The 21,383-nt window shown below is 39.7% G+C and overlaps 2 protein-coding genes across 2 annotated transcripts in view; one reads left to right on the top strand and one right to left on the bottom strand.

Moving 5' to 3' along the window:
* SLC22A3 (solute carrier family 22 member 3) overlaps positions 1–21,383 on the bottom strand; it is a 291,993-nt gene that overhangs the window by 4,267 nt on the left and 266,343 nt on the right. The gene's annotated exons all lie outside the window — the stretch shown is intronic.
* The window catches only part of PLG (plasminogen), a 131,044-nt gene that overhangs the window by 98,034 nt on the left and 11,627 nt on the right, over positions 1–21,383 (top strand). The window contains exons 17-21 of the mRNA XM_056563615.1: positions 5,263–5,383; positions 6,363–6,437; positions 9,336–9,476; positions 18,461–18,567; positions 20,789–20,934. Of these exons, the coding sequence (XP_056419590.1) occupies positions 5,263–5,383; positions 6,363–6,437; positions 9,336–9,476; positions 18,461–18,567; positions 20,789–20,934 (590 nt within the window). The remainder of the gene's footprint in view (positions 1–5,262; positions 5,384–6,362; positions 6,438–9,335; positions 9,477–18,460; positions 18,568–20,788; positions 20,935–21,383) is intronic.

Genomic DNA, 21,383 nt, shown 5'->3' with positions numbered 1-21,383 from the left:
TAAATTTAGCTGTAGTGACCAGTTTCGGGCAGTTGCTGCCATGGCAAATAAAATCATGGGGTGCATCAATAAGGGCATAGATACCCACAACAAGGAAATAATTCTACCACTGTACAAATCACTAGTCAGACCACACATGGAATACAGTGTACAGTACTGGGCACCAGTGTACAAGAAATATATAGTGGAGCTGGAGAGGGTTCAAAGACGGGCATCCAGAGTATTACGGGGAATGGGAAGACTACAGTACCCAGAAAAATTATCAGAATTGGGGATATTTAGTTTAGAAAAAAGAAGGCTTAGGGGAGACCAAATAACTATGTATAAATATATGAGGGGACCTTACAGAGATCTCTCCCATGATCTATTTATACCCAGGACTGTATCTATAACAAGGAGGCATCCTCTTCGTCTTGAGGAAAGAAGGTTTCTACACCAGCACAGACGGGAGTTCTTTACTGTAAGAGCAGGGAGACTGTGGAATTATCTGCCAGAGGTGGTGGTCATGGTGATCTCTGTAAAAGGATTTAAAAGGGGTCTGGATGCATTTTTGGAGAATAATAACATTAGAGGTTATGGATTCTAGATCTATATGGACAGAAGGTTGATCCTGTGATCTATTCTGATTGCCATATTTGGAGCCAGGAATGCATTTTTACCTCAAGTATGAGGGTTTTTTGCATTCCTCTGGATCAACTCAGTAGGGACTCATTAGGGTTATAGGTTGAACTTGATGCACTCTGGTCTTTTTCGACCTTATGAACTATGTTACTATGCATATCCTCAATACTTACTTGTGCACACCAATACTTTGACAAAAAGTTTTCTTCTCTGCCTCAGCTACTATTCTGATCCTTCCAACCGCCTGAGGCCACACATCTGAAGCCAAGTTTTCCTTCTTTCACCCACCTTTGTCACCGGGTACTGGTATTGCCACCCACTGCACCACTCTGTCACCGGTTCACTTTCAGGAATCCTGATGCTGCTGCTGCCACCTCCAGGCTGTCTCATTCAGCCACAATATGGTCTCCTTGCTTCAGCCACCTCCAGGCTGTGCCATTCAGCCACTATATGGTCTCCTCATGCTTCAGCCACCTCCAGGCTGTGCCATTCAGCCACTATATGGTCTCCTCATGTTTCAGCCACCTCCAGGTTGTGCAATTCAGCCACTACATGGTCTCCTCATGCTTCAGCCAACTCCAGGCTGTGCCATTCAGCCACTATATGGTTTACTGATGCAGCAGGGCCTGGTACATTACCTAAAAATTTGTTATGGTAGCACTAGCTACGAAAAATCTTCAATTAAAATTTAAAAATTTATCTTTTAATCTTAGGGATTGTGAAGCCCTATTTTCTACTCATACTGCCGCCAGCTCCAGGCTGTGCCATTTAGCCACTATATGGTTTACTGATGCTGCTGGGCCTGGGACATTACCTAAAAAATATTTTATGGTTGCACTAGCTACCATAAATCTTCATTTTAAAAAAATGTAAATATCTTTAATCTTCTCTATTGTGAGGCCCTATGGTCTTGTCAGGCTGTTGCCACCTCCAGACTGGGTCGTTCTGGCACTATATGGTCTCCTCGTGCTGCCGCCAATTCCAGGCTGTGTAATTCTGACAGATTATGGTCTCCTCATGCTGCTGCCACCTCTAGGCTCTGTCATTGTGCCGCCATGTGACTCCTTGTTAGATTTGGTTTCGTGTTCGTACAGTATTAGTTCAAAGTGAACACCAGGACATTAAATTTGGGAATCTAAAATAAATCTTAAATTAAAGTTTAAATAAATCGATGTAACCTGTTCAAGACTGAGCCCCTGTTGTCATCGACGTCATATTACCTGTGGAATTATCACAAGAATCCAATTAAACAGCATGGAGCGATAACAATGAACAATGAATAACTGATTAAATGAAAAGGGGGCGCTGAGAGGTAGGGGCTGGAACAGGTGGTATCTCACCTGGCGGAGGACTGTCAGCTCGATGCTCACCAGAATGGGTACTCAAAAATTAAAAATAAATTGAAATTAAATAAGAATTACATAAAAAATCTCTTTATTCTTTTAAATTTTGACACCATATGGTCTCCCTGCTGCCACATCGACGCTCTGCAGCAGTGATTCTAATAGCAATCCCTGTAATCTGCATGTCATACTGAATAACACTATTTTTTTACTAAAACAGCACATTCCATTTGCATGTTGGGACAAGGCAAAGTGCTCTACACCCCTATTGAGGCTCTCAGTAGGCCAGAAATAGTCGTTTTTGACAGTGATGCGCCTTGAAAATATTTGATCTGAACCAAATTTTTTTGAAAAATTTGTCGAATAGGCCGAGTCATATTTTTCAAAAGTTCGCTCATCTCTAATTATAAACACATGACACATATTAACCTGTACACCGTGAAGAAACAATTACGTAATGTGAGCAGGGAGGAGACATACACCAGCTCCGCATAATAGCGATGTTAGCATGGGTATATACTTAGAGTGCCTGTGCCGAAGCACACAAAGGCGTCGCTGGACACGTGAACTACATCACAAGACTCTGCGAATCACATGATCCATCTCCCCGGAAAACATCGACGCTAATGCAGCGGCAGCATACGGGGAGCGCAGATCAGGAGAGCACAGTGTGAGATGTAGATCACGTGTCCAGGCAAACTGCCTCACATGTACGCAGACAATGAAACTTCTGAGATGGCAGCTGGCACTTACTGTCAGTGACCAACATCAGCAATTCCACTGATGTTGTCCATTTACCCCTTTAAAGCTGGGTTCGCACAGTGTATTTTGGTGATCATTTTGAGCACTATTTTTTTTTACTAAAACCAGGAGTGGAAACAACAAGGAAAAAAATCTTTCCATTCGGTCATATTTACTCCTTATAAGGCTATGCTTACTTAGTAAAAGGATATATTCACACAGTAAAAGATTATGTTCAAGTTCCAAAGAAGCTTCAAAAGAAGCTCTGAAAAGAAACCCAGTAACCAGGTAGGTGCAATTGACTTGACTGAGGAAGTCAATACTTCTCCTTCCTCTGGGATCCACTTCTGACTTTGGCACAAAAATTGCAGTGGCAGTTTTACAAAAACGCCTGAAAAAAGCTGTGTGGAAATCTATCCAAGTACTGAAAATGCCGGGGGGCGCTTGGATTTGATGGATATTGTTTCTATATTCTTCTCTTTTCTGTTTTACTGACACTTATTAATTATTTGTAATGTCTTTTGATAGGGGTTAATTAAAAAAAATTACTAAATGACTGGTGCCTGATTGGCACCCACTACAATGTAATAGTCATTTTGCTGGTACAGCATAGCATTGATCAGTATAAGCAATCTAATGATTGCTTATAAAATGTTTTTAAATATGGAAAAATTCCCCCATTATACCCCCCCCCCCCCACACACACACATTTTTTAAATAATATGGTGTAAATGAAAATAAAATAATAAATGCCAGAATTACAGAGTAAGTCACATCTACTACAAAATGGCAATGATAAAAACTACAGATCACTGTGCAAAACATGAGCCTTAATACAGGCTTGTAGACAGAAACATAAAAATGTTTTAGAGGTCAGAATACAGCAGACCCCTATAAATTGGGTATCACCATATTGAATAATGATACCATGTCAGTTTACTGAAAAGTGCACTATGTAAAAAATGAAAACCCTCAAAATTAGCTAAATTATCTTTCTTTCTATTTCATCCCATCCCACAAGTAGTTTTTGTTTTTGTTTTACAGTATATGTCATGGTAAAAGAAAAGTGTTATTACATCATCTGTCTGTCATAAATTCCAAAAATGAACATTGACACAGTCTTTAAGGGGTAGACATTTTTTGTAAACAATACACTAATGTTTAACACAAATAGAGAAAAATAGCCGCACATCTACCATTTGTATTTTGATCTAATTGCTTCTCAGCATAATTTAAAAAACTAACAGGTTGTTAGTATACATTTTGATCAAAAAGTACAAGTCCACTCCCACGTCAAGGCCTCCTAGTCAGAGTGGGTCCCTAACCTAATACTGGCTTAGCGCCGAGTGGTGACTGCCTCCGAGACACCATGCCCACAGGGGGAACGACCCAGTGGCCAGGCAGCCCCACTGCTGCCCGACCAAGCCCCTGGCTGTGGGCCACACCACCCCACAGACAAAGTATCACAGAAACAATGGCTGCCACAGAGAACTACAACAGTGTGAGACTTACCATGTGATCCCTGCCAGAGGGCTGGAAGAATGTTAGGAGGTAACCCTTATGCAGTCTCCTGCTAATTAAAAACGCCTGGGCTGTATGGGTGGAGTGGAGTGCTGGCAGAGGAAGAAGGGTAATGACATTGGTGTGGTTGCACTGCAGTGGTATTTGTTACAGTGATGCTTTGTCTGTAGAGTGGTGTGGCCCTGAGCAAGGGGCTTGGTCGGGCAGCAGTGGGGCTGCCTGGCCACTGGGTTGCTCCCCCTGTGGGCATTATGTTGCAGTGGTGGTGGCCCTTACACCAGTTTTGGGTTAGGGACCCACTCTAAATAAGTGGCCTTGACATGGCGAGTGGGCTTGCACTTTTTGATCAAAATGTATACTAACAACCTGTTAGTGTTTGAATTCATGCTGAGAAGCAAGTAGATCAAATAAAAATTGTGGATGTGCGGCTGTGTTTCTTTTTCTCTATTTTTGTTTTACAATTGTTGTTTGTCCCCTCTTTCATAGCCAGCACACTGCTCCACCCATTCGGCCCAGGCATTTTTAAATAGCAGGAGACTGCATAAGGGTTTCCTCCTCGCATTCTCCCAGCCCTCTGGCAGGGAGCACTTGGTAGGTAATCACGTTGGTGTGGTTGCACTGAGGCGGTCATTGTTACTGTGATGCATTGTCTGTGGGGTGGTGGGGCCCGGAGCCAGGGGCTTGGTTGGGCAGCAGTGGGGCTACCTGGCCACTGGGTCACTCCCCCTGTGGGCATGGTGTTGAGGTGGTGCCAGGTGCTACGCCAATGTTGAGTTAGGGATCCACTCTAAATAGGTGGCCTTGACTTTGCGAGTGGGCTTGTACTTTTTGATCAAAATGTATACTAACAATGTATACTATACAAACACAACAGTGTTTGAATTCATGCTGAGAAGCAAGTAGATCAAAATACAAATTGTGGATGTGCGACTGTTTCTTTTTCTCTATTTTTGTTTTACAATACACTAATGTTTACCTATGCATATTCATTTTCACATGTTTTTATGCTTTGTATGGCTATAATTTATCCCTTTAGCCTCAACAGAAATTGAATGTGGGAAACCAAAGAGAGGGCAGAGAAAGTGCTTTGGAAGAATCGTAGGTGGATGTGAAGCAATTCCACATTCTTGGCCATGGCAAATCAGCCTTCGTACCAGGTATGCCCCTATGTTTCTAGTTTCTTATACATAACAGATTACATACACTCACATGATTTCTAAACAGAAATAAATATGATGGAGGAGGGATTTATGGATGAGGTAGGAGGTATGACGTTGATTTGGCTGACGAATGACGATGTCCTAAAATGGACACCGTATAAATAAAAGATTATAATTTATAGATTTGAATGCATGTACAGAATAATGTGACCTTTCATCTCTAATGTTACACTTATCTTTAGGCTCAGTTCAAACTGGTGTCAAGTACCATGGGCTTCCATTGAAGTTGGTTCCACAACCAATACATTTTTACCATTTTCTTTTTTTAACAAAATTGAAGTCTACTTAGGTAGTCCCTTGGAGATTCAGTTGACAAATGCAACAGGAGTCTAGCTTGCCTTAATTGGTATAAAACTACATTTATATAACTATATAAAAAATACAAAAAAACAAATGTGTGAACAGTCGCTGAAAAGGGGAGGAGCTTCGGCTTATGTCTTCTAGGTCTTATATGCATTATCTACATAGCTAGCCTATATTATCTAACATTTCATGCTTACTTATTTTTTATGTACTATGGTTATTTCTATTTGATGCAGATATCTTAAAATAGATGAATAGAAAAAACCTTATTTACAAAAACATTTTAAATAATGTAAATGATAACGTTATATGTATAATTGTAATATACATTGGTTACCAAATATGCATATTTTTGGGTGAACAAATGCTATCCTGTCCCTGCAGGTATTTCCTGTGTGTGTCTCTGTGCAGAGACAAAATATAGGGAGCCAGAAGCATGCAGAGAGCCCTGCATGTCCCACCTACACTTTCTGTATTTTATCCCAGTCAAGACACACAGGCATCAGCTGTAGGGACAGACAGCATTTTTTCACCTGCCAAGAAATACACATTTTTTTAACTGGCTATAATTTAATCTAGCTCAATGTTTATTCCATATGGTTCTGTTTTTCAGCTACAATTTGCACTTCTGTGGTGGAACACTGATTGATCGCCAGTGGGTTCTTACTGCTGCACATTGCTTGGAACGGTATAATTCATTAAAAAAATAAACTTGTGACAATCATGCATGTAAAAATATTTTTAATACTATCTACATATTTGTTGTTTGTTTGTTTAAATATATAAAGAGATAAGCCATAGCATTGAAACCACTAATAGGTGAAGTATTGGTAAGAAGTAGTTACTGCATACCAAACGGGGTCTAAGGAAGAAATAAAAAAATTGAGTGAGTTATAGCCTGTCTAGTGCATTCCAACAAATGAACTATTGTAGTACAAATTGCTTAAATAGTTAATGCTGGTTATAATAGAAAGATGTCAGAAAGTGCTTCACAACTTAGTAGGGATCGACCGATATCAATTTTTTAGGGCCGATACCGATAATCTGTGGAGGTTATGGCCGATAGACGATAACTTATACTGATATTCAGCTATTTATCCCCCCGGCAACACCGCTGCAGATCATTGATTTAAAGCAGGTGCTTTAAATCAATGAACTGCAGTGGCTTTTGCGGTGCCTGAGACCACCGCCGCCACCCGCTTCTCTCCCCCTGCCTGTCCTGGGGTTCTCCTGAGTCCTACCACCGCCAGCACATCCCCCCCCCCCACCGCACCCCCCACCACCGCACGGCACACCGCGCCGCTCCCGCCAGAGACCGCCGCCGCCGCTGACCCATTGCCTCCCCCATTCCCGGTTTTATAATTACCTGATAGATGTACACTTCTATTAGTGCCTGTGATAACGTAATTTTGGTTATGTTCCCAGGTACCTTGCTCGTCTGTGTGCTTTCAAATTAGTCAATACTCTTCTAACAGAAGAAGGTCCTGGATAACGGTCATAATGAACAGACACACAAACAATTTGATGCGTGGGAGTTCTCTTTTCAAAAACCCTGGTCATTCTTTATTTATATGTCCACAGTGAACATCATTATACATCCTCCTATTCAATGGTACAATGACATGATGCCTTCTAAAGGGGTACTCCGATGCTCCAGCATTCTGAACATTTTCTTCAGAATGCTTGGAGCCGGCGGGCGTGATCGTGAAATCATGGTCACCCCCCTCATGATGTCATGCCATGCCCCCTCCATTCATGTCTATGGCTTCCTCCCATAGACATGAATGGAGGGGGGTGTGGCGTAACATCACAAGGGGGCATTGCCATGATGTCAAGACCACTGCCACAGGAACCTGGTGTTTGTTTAGTACGCAGGGTGCTACAGAAGATCCCGGGGGGCCCCTGCTGTGGGACCCCCACGATCAGACATCTTATCCCCTATCGTTTGGATAGGGGATAAGATGTCTAGCAGTGCAGTACCCCTTTAACGTGTAGTCTCCAATTAGAATACAACAGCTTTACACAAAGGCAAAGACCATTTTTGGAGCGGTATATCAGCTTCCTCTGTTTCTAAGGGAGGGTGTGTGACACACCATGGTCTATAAATAACACATATATATATATATATATATATATATATATACACAAAATATATATATATATATATATATATATTACTTTAAAGTGTACCTGTCATAACAACTTTTTAGATAATGTAGATAACATTTATATGTATATTTGTAATATACATTGGTAAAAAAAAATGTGTATATTTGTAGCTGAAAAGTCTCTGCAGCTATTGCCTGTGTGTCTCTATGCAGAGAAAAAAATACAGGAAGTGTGGGTGGATTTTTTTTTTTACCAATGTATATTGCAAATATATATATATATATATATATATATATATATATAGTTGTTGTTATGTATGTTAAGGATGGATCGAGTGGGGGCTTTCAAATGTGATTGAACGGGCTGCTATGCACTTTGCCAAGTGTCGACACAAAAAGATATACACCACACAGGATATGTTGGTATACACTCTTTCTTGGCAGGAAGCTCTGCTGCTCCCAAAAGAGTACTCTTTAATTCAGGAAGAAACAGCTGGCTTTAACATTGCAAAGTAGGAGGGTAAATTATGACATCACAATTAGCATATTACATTCAGATTGGTTGTTCAAATATTGTGTCCGTATATTTTAGCATATCTAGTGTCCATTAATTTCTTGGAAAAAGTTCTCTGCTTATCAGATGTTTTGTCTTTATACTCCTGGATGGTGCCATGACAAGGTTTCGGTCCAGACTCACAAACAGATGATAATCTGAGTATAGGGTTGAAGGATAAAACTATGCGTCATCCTATATGCTGATAAGTCATTCGTGACGTAGCATAAGTCTTTATCTTGTGAGACTTCTTAGCTTGAGATTTCTTCATCTTTCCACAAAATCCAATGTTTAGACGTTCTGTATTCGGAGTCTACATCCCAAGGTCAATCTTAGTTACAGGCAAAGCGATAAGATGAAATGTTTTGAATTAAGGAAAGCAAGCTTTTCTGTAATATTCAGCAATAGCATTTTGATGTATCTGGGTTAAATGTGTAAGGGAACAGATATTTTTCCAGCAGCAATGGCATATTAATATTAGTATATTGATCAGTCATTAGAAAAATAAGGGTTACCCCTATCATGTACATTAAAAAGTTTTTTGCAAATGGCACTTTAATTATATATATATATATATATATATATATATATATATATATATACATATATATATATATATATATATATATATATATATATATATATATATATATAAAAAATGCTGGAGATACAAGCCATTCTGTTTCCTTATTGTGGATGTCACTGGTTGAACTTGATGGACATATTTCTTTTTTCGGCCGTACTAACTATGTTACTATGTTACTTAATTTGAGTTTTGCTTGTTTTTCAGTATGCTTGCACTTAAGTTGAAGTTTGAAAAGGATAACCCTTATTCTTTTATTAGTATATCATAATTTGCGAAGCATACAGGATTTTCTGCAGTAGCATCTATTTACAATTGTGTCTCCGTTGATTTGATATACAGGTCATCTCGACCATCATCCTATAAAATACAACTTGGAATTCACAAGGAACAAAGCACTGAGGCTTCCAAGCAAATTAGAGATGTTGAAAAGTTATTTTTGGAACCAACAAAAGCAGATATTGCTTTACTGAAACTGAAAAGGTAACTGACAATCACACGGCATTCATGCTACATTCAATAAAAATGGTGAAGTGTGTAAATGCTTTGTGTAGTAAACATTCTAAAGCTTTGCTAAGTTTCCACCTGTTTTTTTTTTCCTGGTGCCTTTTTGACCTTTAACACCATTAAAAAAAACTGCCGTTAGTTTGTGGTGTTCTTTTTTTTTTTTTTCAAAAATAGTAGGTTTTAGTTTTGGCTTTTATTTTCTTTTATTATGTGACTTAAAGGGGTATTCCAGGCAAAACCTTTTTTTTATATATATCAACTGGCTCCGGAAAGTTAAACAGATTTGTAAATTACTTCTATTAAAAAATCTTAATCCTTCCAATAGTTATTAGCTTCTGAAGTTTTCTGTCTAACTGCTCAATGATGATGTCACGTCCTGGGAGCTGTGCATGATGGGAGAATATCCCCATAGGAACTGCACAGCTCCCGGGACGTGAGTCATCAGAGAGCAGTTAGACAGAAAACAACAACTCAACTTCAGAAGCTAATAACTATTGGAAGTATTAAGATTTTTTAATAGAAGTAATTTACAAATCTGTTTAACTTTCCGGAGCCAGTTGATATATAAAAAAAAAGTTTTGGGCTGGAATACCCCTTTAAGGTTTTCTATTGAAAAAATTATGTTTTTAAGGCGCTTTTTTGCTCCTATAGACTTCTATGGAAGAGAACTGTCCCAAAAAATCTGTTCTGAGATATATAAATGTATATAATATATCTATAAATGTAAATATACATATATATCTCTTGGAAGACTAATGACGTAAATGTATGTCATGGTATTAGCACACCAGGACGTACATTTACGTCATGAACATGGAGCAAACTTTGGAGCTGCACTCGCTTCATGCATGGCAGGTCCCAGCTTCTTTCAGCAGCCAGGACCTCGCTCTTCTCACCTGCTCCAAGGCCGTTCTGGAGACCTTCTTGTATGCTCTGCCATCTGGCAGGGGATAGGGAATAAGATGTCTGAAAGCAGGGGGTCTGGCCACTGGGACCTCCAGCGATCTGCGGCCGGCACGCAGCGGCTGGATGCGATCAAACATCTTATCCCCTATCCTTTGGAAAGGGAATAAGATGTCTAGGGGCTGAGTAGCCCTTCAAGTGAAAAAAAATTGAGGCCCATTAAAGTGGTACGAAACAATAAAACAAGGTAAAACCAAGATAAAAATAGCCAAGTCCATTTTATTGTTTAACGTTAGTGCATTTCGTGCATTTCGTGTGCATGATCCATCTCACTTCACTCTGAAGCAAAGTTTTACATCTATCATTACCACCCCTCCCTATAATTCTCTCAATGCCAAGAAATTCCAAAGACCTAGGATCACCATTATGTTCTTCTAGTACATGTTCAACCTCTTAGAGATGAAGGGCGTACAGGTACGCCCTGCATCCCTGGTCCTTAAGGACAGGGGGCGTACCTGTACGCTCTTATCCTGTTAACGGGTTTTAAAACATTCTCACCAGCAGAGTACAGGTGAAACCCAGTGGGTCCTGGTTGCTACCGGCAGCCAGGACCCACGGCTAATGCTAGGCACCGCCGATCGGGCCGATGCCCGGCATTAATCCCTTAGATGCCACAATCTAAGTTGATGGCAGCTTCTTAAACAAAACTAGAAACCGTCCCGGCAGCTTAGCGTAGCTGATCGCGACTATCACAACAAAATTGTGATGTTGTGATCAGCTTACCGCACGACGAGAGGGCGCTCACCTGCCTCTCCGTCATCCAATCGGCGATCTACTGCTCCATGCCTGCTCAGCAGGCAGGAGCAGTAGAGCGCCGAGAACACTGATCAATGCTATGCTATGGCATAGTATTGATCAGTAAATGCAATCAGAAGATTACATGTTGTAGTCCCTATGGGGGCTAGAAAAAAAAAGTGTAAAAAAAAAGTGTAAAAAAAAGTTAATAAAAGTTCATTAACCCCTTCCCTATTAAAAGTTTAAATCACACCCCTTTCCCATTTCTTAAATAAAATAATGTAATAAAGAATAAAAATGATCATATGTGGTATCGCCGCGTGCGTAAATGTCTGAACTATTAAAATATAAGGTTAGCTACACCACACGGTCGATGGCGTACACATAAAAAAATACCAAAGACCAAAACTGTGCATTTTTGGTCACTTCATATTCCATATAAATATTAATAAAAAATGATCAAAAGTCCCATCAAAACAAACCGATAAAAAATAGAGACAACGGCTCAAAAAATGAAATGAGCCCTCATATAGCCTCGTATACGGAAGAATAAAAAAGTTATAGGGATCAGAAGATAACATGTTTAAACATACAAATTTTGATGCATGTAGCTTATAATTTTTTCATCATTAAAAATAAAATAAACCCATATAAATTGTGTATCCTTGTAACCATATGGACCTACAGAATAAACATTATGCGTCAATTTTACCAAATAGTACAATGCGTAGAAACTGGAGCACCCAAAAGTTACAAAATGGAGTTTTTATATTTCACCCCACAAAATATTTTTTATCTCATTTCAACGCAGATTATATTATAAAATAAGTGATGTCCTTACAAAGTACAATTGATGATGCAAAAAACAAGACCTTATATGGGTCTGTAGGTGCAAAATTGAAAGTGTTATGATTTTTAGAAGGGAAGGAAAAAAAACGAAAATGCAAAAAACGAAAATTTGCTGCATCCTTAAAGGAGTACTCCGCTGTTAGACATCTTATCCCCAAGATGTCTGATCGCGGGGGCCCGCCACTGAGGACCCCCATGATCCACCCTGCAGCAGCCCGGTACCTCAGCAGTACAGAGCTAAGTTTTCTCCTAAACTCATGATGGGCGGTGCAGGGGACGGGGCACCATGACATCACAGCCCACCCCCTCATGATGTCATGGTGTGATGCCCTTTCCATAGACTTGCAATGAGGGGGGCGGACGTCACGTCACAAGGGAGCGGGGCCATGATGTCACGATGCCCTGTCCCCTGCACCGCCCGTCATCAGTCTCAGAGAAAACTTAGCTGCGGGCTGCTGGGGTACCAGGATGCTGCAGGGTGGATCACGGGGGCCCCCGCGATCAGACATCTTATCCCCTATGCTTTGCATAGGGGATAAGATGTCTAACAGTGGAGTACCCCTTTAAGGTAAAAATTGGCTTCATCCTTAAGTGGTTAATGAGCTGAGTGGAGCCTTTCTGTGTATTTAATGAGTGTATGTGTTCTCGTAATCGTGTGTGCATGGGCCATATAGTGCAACCTTTATAAAATCTGCCACATGCAGGACAGGGGTACTCAACTACTTTTAGTAAGGGTCCGCTTTTCCAGGTCTGCCATCCGGTAAAGGTCCCAGCTAATTTACTTTTCAACTTTACTATTGAACCTCTCTACAAGGTCATAAATGAATATATTAAATAGAATAGGACCCAAGACTGACCCCTGTGGTACCCCACTAGTAACAGTCACCCAATCAGAATAAGTACCATTAATAACGACCCTCTGTTTCCTATCACTGAGCAAGTTACTTACCCAATTACACACATTCTCCCCCTGCCCAATCCTTCTCACTTTATGCACCAACCTTTTATGTGGGAATAAATGAAGTAAACTCCAGCTCGGTTCAGGAACATGTGGCTTTATTCACATCAACGAGGCAACAGGTACAGGGAGGAAGTGACGTGTTTCGGCCTTAGTCGTTCAATAATTACAGGTTCTAAGAACTCTTTTATATGACACCGGGAGTGAGGGGAGACACCCAAAGCTAATTAGCCGAGAGTGGCTCACGTTCACACCCAGATCCATTCACCTAGATAACATAAAGCACTTACAGAAATTATATCAATCGCATAATGTGAACAAATGGTTAAAAAGAAAAAAAATATAATCTTTATTAACTATATGCTAATATAAAAAGAACAAGTGCAAATATAAAAAAAAGAAGACTATTAAAAACCGGTGTGGATAAACACTATTAGCCCATTAAAAGCATGGACTTGCCTGGCGCACACCCACACAATGATATAGGTAGTTCTCCAAAGCACTGTGTGAACAACGGCATAATGTTAATGAAAATACATCAAATATTGGAATAATAAAATATAAAAAGACAAATGTCGCCGTTCACACAGAAGCATAGAAGGAATTGCAACACATAAAATTCTGAATAGCAAAAAGTGATGAATAAATATCATGACTGTGATCTCATATATTATAAAAATAAAGAACAATATTCCATAAGCAAGAGATGGTGGAAAATATAATATCATATAGTAAATGCCACAGAACAAAAATTGTGAATGATAGTAAAAAGAAACTATGAGTGGACCAGTAACGTAAATGGAATATTACAGCAGGGGGCACAAAACAAAAAAAAGGGGGAGGGGGAAGGGTACAATAGCCCATTAATAATGAAGCACTACATCCAGCCTTTTGTTAAGACCCCTAGGAACCCTAGTATCCAACTTGAGAATCCAATATATTTCTTTATCCAAAAGTTTCTTTTTATGATCTCCTCCTCTCTTTGGACATATTACTCTTTCTATACCCTGCAACCTAATACCAGACCAATTTCCAGAATAACATTTAGCAACGTGTTTCGTTATCATGGAGTCATGGTTAGTGCAGGACGCGAAGGTGGAAGAAGAAGACATAACCTCGCAACACTTACAGATTCTGTGACCACATCTTTAGGTTCCTTTATGGTCAAGCCAAATCGGATTTGTTTGAATTTTGTCAGAATACAAACTGGGAGATAATGTTTGTCCCAGAGTAGGTGCTCTGCGGGCCACACAACTGTACACTCCATCCAGGGTGAGCGCAACCGTAGGGTCCGCAAGAACTATGGGCATGTATTTATTGATGATTTTACAAATGGATCCATATTGCATGCTGTAGGATGTGGAAAAGACGACCTTATATTTGGAGGTATGCTCAGAGATGCAAGATTTAGTTCCAATAGGGGAAATCATATTCTTCCTGTTTTTATTTAGTGCTATGTTGTAGGCTCTGTCTATATTCCACCTGGGGTATCCTCTCTGGCTTAGTCGATCTCTAATATTGTTGGCTTCGTGTTCAAAATGTTCTAATCTTGTGCAACTCATTCTGGCCCGTGTCATCTCCCCTGTAGGGATATTTTTTACCACATGGGCAAGATGACACGAGTCAGCATGGAGGATTTAATTTACAGCTGTATCTTGTCTATACGTCCTAGTAAGTATGGAAGTAAGGGCTTGTCCTTTTCCCCTAAATGTGACTTTGATTTTTTTCGAACTTTGATAGACCTTAACAAATTTGTCCGCAATATTACAGTAAAAAAACATTTTCATAACTGTACGGAATCTGCACATGATGTAACTGAATTGGATGATAATAGCACAGTAAATGAAATACCTAATTTGCATGAAAATGTTGTATCTGATTCATATTTGTGTAGTACGAGTAACCATAGTGGTTCTAATATTTTGTTTAATTATTTGGTGGTTTTATCAAATTTACATGATTTACAGGACCACACAGAATCAGATGATATACCTACATTCAAGCTTTCTAATCCCCAATTTTACCCGGTTGCATCACGAACCCCATCCCTGGACATGTTCCAGGATGCGGTTGAGCGTGAACTTGCTATGCTGTCACATTCTGTGAAAGATGTGCTTCATAAAGATAATCTTAATAAAAAGCAACGCAAGGCTCTTATGCAACTGGAGAAATGGGATGATTTGACAGTCTGCCAGGCGGACAAAGGAGGGGGTGTCGTTCTCCTTGACAGTGGCCTGTATTGTAAGTTAAATACCCTCATGCTGTCAGACAGCACCACATACAGGCCCCTGCCGGGGAGTCCAACACCCGCTTTCAAAAGAGTCCTTGTTAACCTTATTAAGTTGGGGGAGGAATGGAATACTGTCACAAAAAATTGCTGACTATTTAATACCCGAACACATTGTGGTGGCAATATTCTATTCCCTACCTAAGGTTCATAAAAATTCCTTTCCACCACAGATGAGACCTATCGTGGTAGGCATAGGGTCACTCAATGAGAGGCTCTGTGCCTGGACCGACAACGTGCTACAACCTTATGTCTCCCACATGCCCGGATACATTAAGGATACACAGCATGTTCTAGCGGCTTTTGATGACTTTGTGGAGCAGGAGTGCCACCTCCCAGTTTGTATTCTGACAAAATTCAAACGAATCCGATTTGGCTTGACCATAAAGGAACCTACAAATGTTGTCACAGAATCTGTAAGTTTTGCGAGGTTATGTCATCTTCTTCCACTTTCACGTCCTGCACTAACCATGACTCCTTTCAGATAAAATATTATATCAATTGCAATACAAAGTATGTGGTGTATTTGTTCACCTGTGAGTCATGTAGAGTGCAGTACGTGGGGTGTACGACCAACACCTTAAAAATGCGGGTCAGGAAACATCTTTCTGATACCCCGCATTTTAATAGTAGAAACACCTCCATGATAACGAAACACGTTGCTGAATGTAATTCTGGAAATTAGTCTGGTATTAAGTTGCAGGGTATAGAAAGAGTACTATGTCCAAAGAGAGGAGGAGATCATAAAAAGAAACTTTTGGATAGAGAAATATATTGGATTCTCAAGTTGGATACTAGAGTTCCTAGGGGTCTTAACAAAAGGCTGGATGTAGTGCTTCATTATTAATGGCCTATTGTACCCTTCCCCCTCCCCCTTTTTTTGTTTTGTGCCCCCTGCTGTAATATTCCATTTACGTTACTGGTCCACTCTTAGTTTTTTTTTACTATCATTCACAATTTTTGTTCTGTAGCATTTACTATATGATATTATATTTTCCACCATCTCTTGCTTATGGAATATTGTTCTTTATTTATATAACATATGAGATCACAGTCATGATATTTATGGATCACTTTTTGCTATTCAGAATTTTATGTGTTGCAATTCCTTCTATGCTTCTGTGTGAACGGCGACATTTGTCTTTTTATATTTTATTATTCCAATATTTGATGTATTTTCATTAACATTATGCCGTTGTTCACACAGTGCTTTGGAGAACTACCTATATCAATGTGTGGGTGTTTGCCAGGCAAGTCCATGCTTTTAATGGGCTACTAGTGTTTATCCACACCGGTTTTTAATAGTCTTCTTTTTTTTATATTTGCACTTGTTCTTTTTATATTAGCATATAGTTAATAAAGATTAACTAGATTAACCATTTGTTCACATCATGCGATTGATATAATTTCTGCACAAGTGCTTTATGTTCTCTATGTGAATGGATCTGGGTGTGAACGTGAGTCACTCTCGGCTAATTAGCTAGCTTTGGGTGTCTCCCCTCACTCCCGGTGCCATATAAAAGAGTTCTTAAAACCTGTAATTATTGTACAACTAAGGCCAACTAAGGCCAGCACCTGGCCGAAACGCGTCACTTCCTCCCTGTACCTGTTGCCTCGTTGATGTGAATAAAGCCCCGTGTTCCTGAACCGAGCTGGCGTTTACTTAATTTATACCCATTGCTCTGGGTGAGGTCCACACCTTCTCCCTGCTCGGGATCCAGACCAGGGATAGAGCCGGAATACTTATATTTTCAACCTTTTATGTGGCACCATATCAAATGCTTTGGAAAAATCCAGATATATGACATCCAGCAATTGCCCCTGGTCCAGTCTGGAGCTCCTCATAAAAGCTGATCAGGTTAGTTTGACAGGACCGATCTCTCATAATGCCATGCTGATATGGAGTCATTCATTTATTTTTATCAAGATACTCCAAAATAGCATCTCTTAGAAACCCTCTAACAATTTACATACAACGGAGGTTAAACTAAAAGGTCTATACTATGGAGGAACTGTTGCCTACTATGGGGGAACTGCTGCCTACTATGGGGGGATCTGCTGCCTACCTAATGTGGGGGACATCTGCTGCCTACTTTGGGGGACATCTGCTTGCCTACCATGGCGGAACTATGGGCAAACTGTTGCCTACTATGAGGGAACTGCTGCCTACTATGGGTGGAATCTGCTGCTTATCCATGTAGGGGATTTCTGCTGTCTACCTAATGTGGGAAGCTATCTGCTACCTACAAGCTATCATGGAGACTAACTATCAAGCTAATAGGGGGGGGGGGGCTATCTACTACCTACATAGCTTATATAAGGGTTTTCAAATAGGGGACAGCTATCTGGGGGATTTACTTTTATATTTATTATGTTCTTTTTTATATATAAAATAAAGCCCTTCCCAATAAAAAAAAACCTGAAAATACCCTTTTCCCATAGAAAAACTTGTCACATGGCATTTAAAAAAGGTATTAGTTATTGTTATCGATAAGTACCCAAAAAAAGTATTGGTACTCGTACTAGATCTTAATGGTATCGGGACATGCCTAGTAGGTAGGTAGCTAGGTATGAAGCCAGGTAGGTAGCTAAGTAGATAGGTAAGCAACTAGGTAGATAAGTAGGTAGGTAAATAAGTAGGTAAAAATTTGAATCGATAGGTAGGTAGCAAGGCTGGCCACGTCTTTCTTCACAGTGCAGGCGCCAATCATGATGTCAGAGTGATGTCATTGGCGCCTGGGTGGTGGTGAAGTTCACGGTCTCCTCTCAGTGTAGGCTGCAGATGCTGTGGCTCACATGGATGTTCGTGAACCGCACATACAGCCGAAAGCAGCGTTCACTTGGGGATCTGGGACAAGTGTCCTGGATCACCATTAGCGGGCGAGTGCATGTGATAGGATCAACGCTTTGGCAATGGCCGGTTTCCCCAAAGCATATGTACACTACTGCTCATGCTAACCCATTTCCACTTCCCCTATCCCTTGTATACTTAGTATGAAAGATTTTTGTATGACAAACAAAACACATTTACCTTGCAACCACGATCCCTTTGATCAGTTCTTAGCAAAGGTTATTATCACAAACAAATTGTATTACAGACTATAGAAAATCATACATATTAAAATAGTTTTAAATGAATCATAAATCTAACTGCCATTTCTTCTACAGCCCAGCTTTAATAACAGATGAAGTTCTCCCAGCTTGCTTACCACCTCATAATTTTATGGTACCGGATAAATCTGAATGTTATGTAACAGGATGGGGAGAAACTCAAGGTAAATATATTGTAGTTATTGATTATATTATTATTATATATTAGTCAATTGTCAATCAGCAATTTGCTGGTTTTATACATGTATACTTTATACATGTACATTTTAAGATTTATAAAGTTGTGGACATTACAATTAAATAATCATATGAAAATATCCCTTATTGACAGTGGCATAATTTGTGGCAACTGGGCAAGATCTGGAACAGGGTCCACAGCTATAATGCTTCGTATTTGTTTCCTCAGATACAAAAGAGACTTTATAGGCAACCTCACCCTCTGCATCCTCTATATTAACTTTATAGACCCTCCTGGTTATTAATATTAGAGAGAGGTCTTTGCGTTCCTTAAATTAATCTCTCTATATCCTTAATGCTTACTACAGTCAGACACTTGTAATACAAAAACATGTGGTGGCAGCTTTAAAAATGTGTTCACATATAGCTTTAGGTACAGTATCTCACTTAAGTGAGTACACCCCTCACATTTTTGTAAATATTTTGTGACTTTTCATACGGCAACACTGAAGAAATGACACACTACTACAATGTAAAGTGAGTGCACAGTATTTAATGTTGTGTTCCCTCAAAATAACTCAACACACAGCCATTAATGTCTAAACCTTGGCAACAAAAGTGAGAACATCCCCTAAATAGAAATGTCCAAATTGGGCCCAAAGTATACTCTAGGGCATGGAGTTAACCAAGCTTTACAGGTTGCCACTGGAGTTCTCTTCCTCTTGAACCCCCAACCCCCACCCCTTCAACCTCTGCAGCAATGCTTTCAGCACTAGACGTTTATTTCCCAAAGACAAGCCCTGGATATGATGCTAAGCATGTGCACTCAGCTTCTTTGGTCGACCATGGTTAGGCCTGTTCTTTGTATGGTCTTGTTCTGCAGCTCAGTTTCAGGGACAGTGGCAATTTTCTTATTGCCTAGGCCATCTTTATATAGAACAACAATTCTTTTTTCAGATCTGTCAGATCTTTCAGATCACTCTCAACAGAGAGTTTTTTTGCCATGAGTTGCCATGTTGAACTTCCAGAGACCAGTATTAGAGAGTGTGAGAGAGATAACACAAAATTTAAAACACATGCTCCCAATTCACACTTTAGACCTTGTAACAAGTCACCTGACACTGGGAGGGAAAATGGCTAATTGGGCAAAATTTGCACTTAAGGGTGTACTAACTTTTGTTGCCAATGTTTAGACACCAATGGCTGTGTGTTGAGGTATGTTATACAGGCTGTGCACTCACTACTTTACATTGTAGGAGTGTTGTAACATGAAAAGATATGATAAAATATTTACAAAAATGTGAGGGGTATACTCACTCATGTGAGATACTGTATCTTCCATTTGGATCAACTTCTGGATTTGGCTCAAAAAAACAAAACATTTAAAGGGGTACCTGTGGATTTTTTTTATTCAACTGGTGCTAAAGTTGAACAAATTTGTAAATGACTTCTATTAAAAAATCTTAATCCTTCCAGTACTTTTCATCTGCTGTATGCTCCAGAGGAAGTTGTGAAGTTCTTGTCAGTCTGACCACAGTGCTCTCCGCTGACACCTCTGTCTGTGTCAGAAACTGTCCGGAGCAGGAGAGGATTGCTATGAAAATGTACTCCTACTCTGGACAGTTCCTGACACAGACAGAGGTGTCAGCAGAGATGATCAGACAGAAAAGAACAACTCAACTTCCTCTGTAGTATACAGCAGCTGATAAGTACTGGAAGGATTAAGATTTTTTTTAATATAAGTAATTTACAAATCTATTTTATTTTCTAGCACCTGTTTATTTGAGAAAAAAATAAATAAATATATATATATATATATATATATATATATATATTTTTTTTTTTTTTTCCTCCGGAGTACCCCTTTAAGTGCCACAAAAACTGATTTTTTTTTTTTTTTTTTTTTTTTTTTACAAAATGCTCAGTGTAAAACCCCTCTTATACTGGGGAAGGGCTACATACAAGTATGACTGATATCAGAGTATCCAACATTTACAGCTTTCCATGTCTAAGTTTGTATCTATTTAGAATGCCTACCTGAATGCCTATTACTCTTTGAGAAAACACATACTTCCTGCATTATACATTTACCTTAGCTCTATAAATCTCTTTGCTTCTGTCTCAGATTTCCTAGAAAATGTTAAAGTTTAATGGAAAAATGTTTTACTCTGAATGTAAACACTAACAATGTGTGTGCCCTGCTACCAGGCACTGGTAAAGAAGGTGTTCTCAAAGAAGCCGGATTCCCTGTGATTGAAAACAAAGCATGTAACAGCCCTGAATACCTTAATGGTAGAGTAACAAGCCGGGAGTTGTGTGCTGGGAATATTCAAGGTGGAGTGGACAGCTGTCAGGTATGAAGCATTGTTTGTTAAGGAAACATTTAATCTGTTCGCTACACTCACTCTATTTAAGTTGTACTAAACCATGCCAGCATGTTATTACAGCAGTGGTTCTCAGCCTTTTTTGCCTGAGTGAATGGCTCACAGTCCATTCCCAAAAAATTGTACCCCCATATTAGAGACTTTTTGTAATGATTATAGTATAATTCATATGCTTTAATTTTCTCTATAAAAGGCCCCCTATCTCCCCAGTCCTCCGATTTACAGGTGACATCTTCTCTAACCAGAGTTGTTTACTTTTCTTTTCTTCACTATCTGGCCTAGACCGCCATAAAGATATCACCCATAGAAGACTTCTCCACAGAACCAGCCAAACAAACATTTTAGGCTTCTTTCTTTTTGCAGTACAATACCCACCTATTTACAAACTCCCCATGTTTATTGTCACACACGTTAATAGT

Source organism: Hyla sarda, chromosome 3, assembly GCF_029499605.1.
Source record: "Hyla sarda isolate aHylSar1 chromosome 3, aHylSar1.hap1, whole genome shotgun sequence".
Lineage (NCBI taxonomy): Eukaryota > Metazoa > Chordata > Amphibia > Anura > Hylidae > Hyla > Hyla sarda.
Note: the sequence above shows the minus strand (reverse complement) of the source record. Positions and strands in the feature narration are given on the sequence as shown.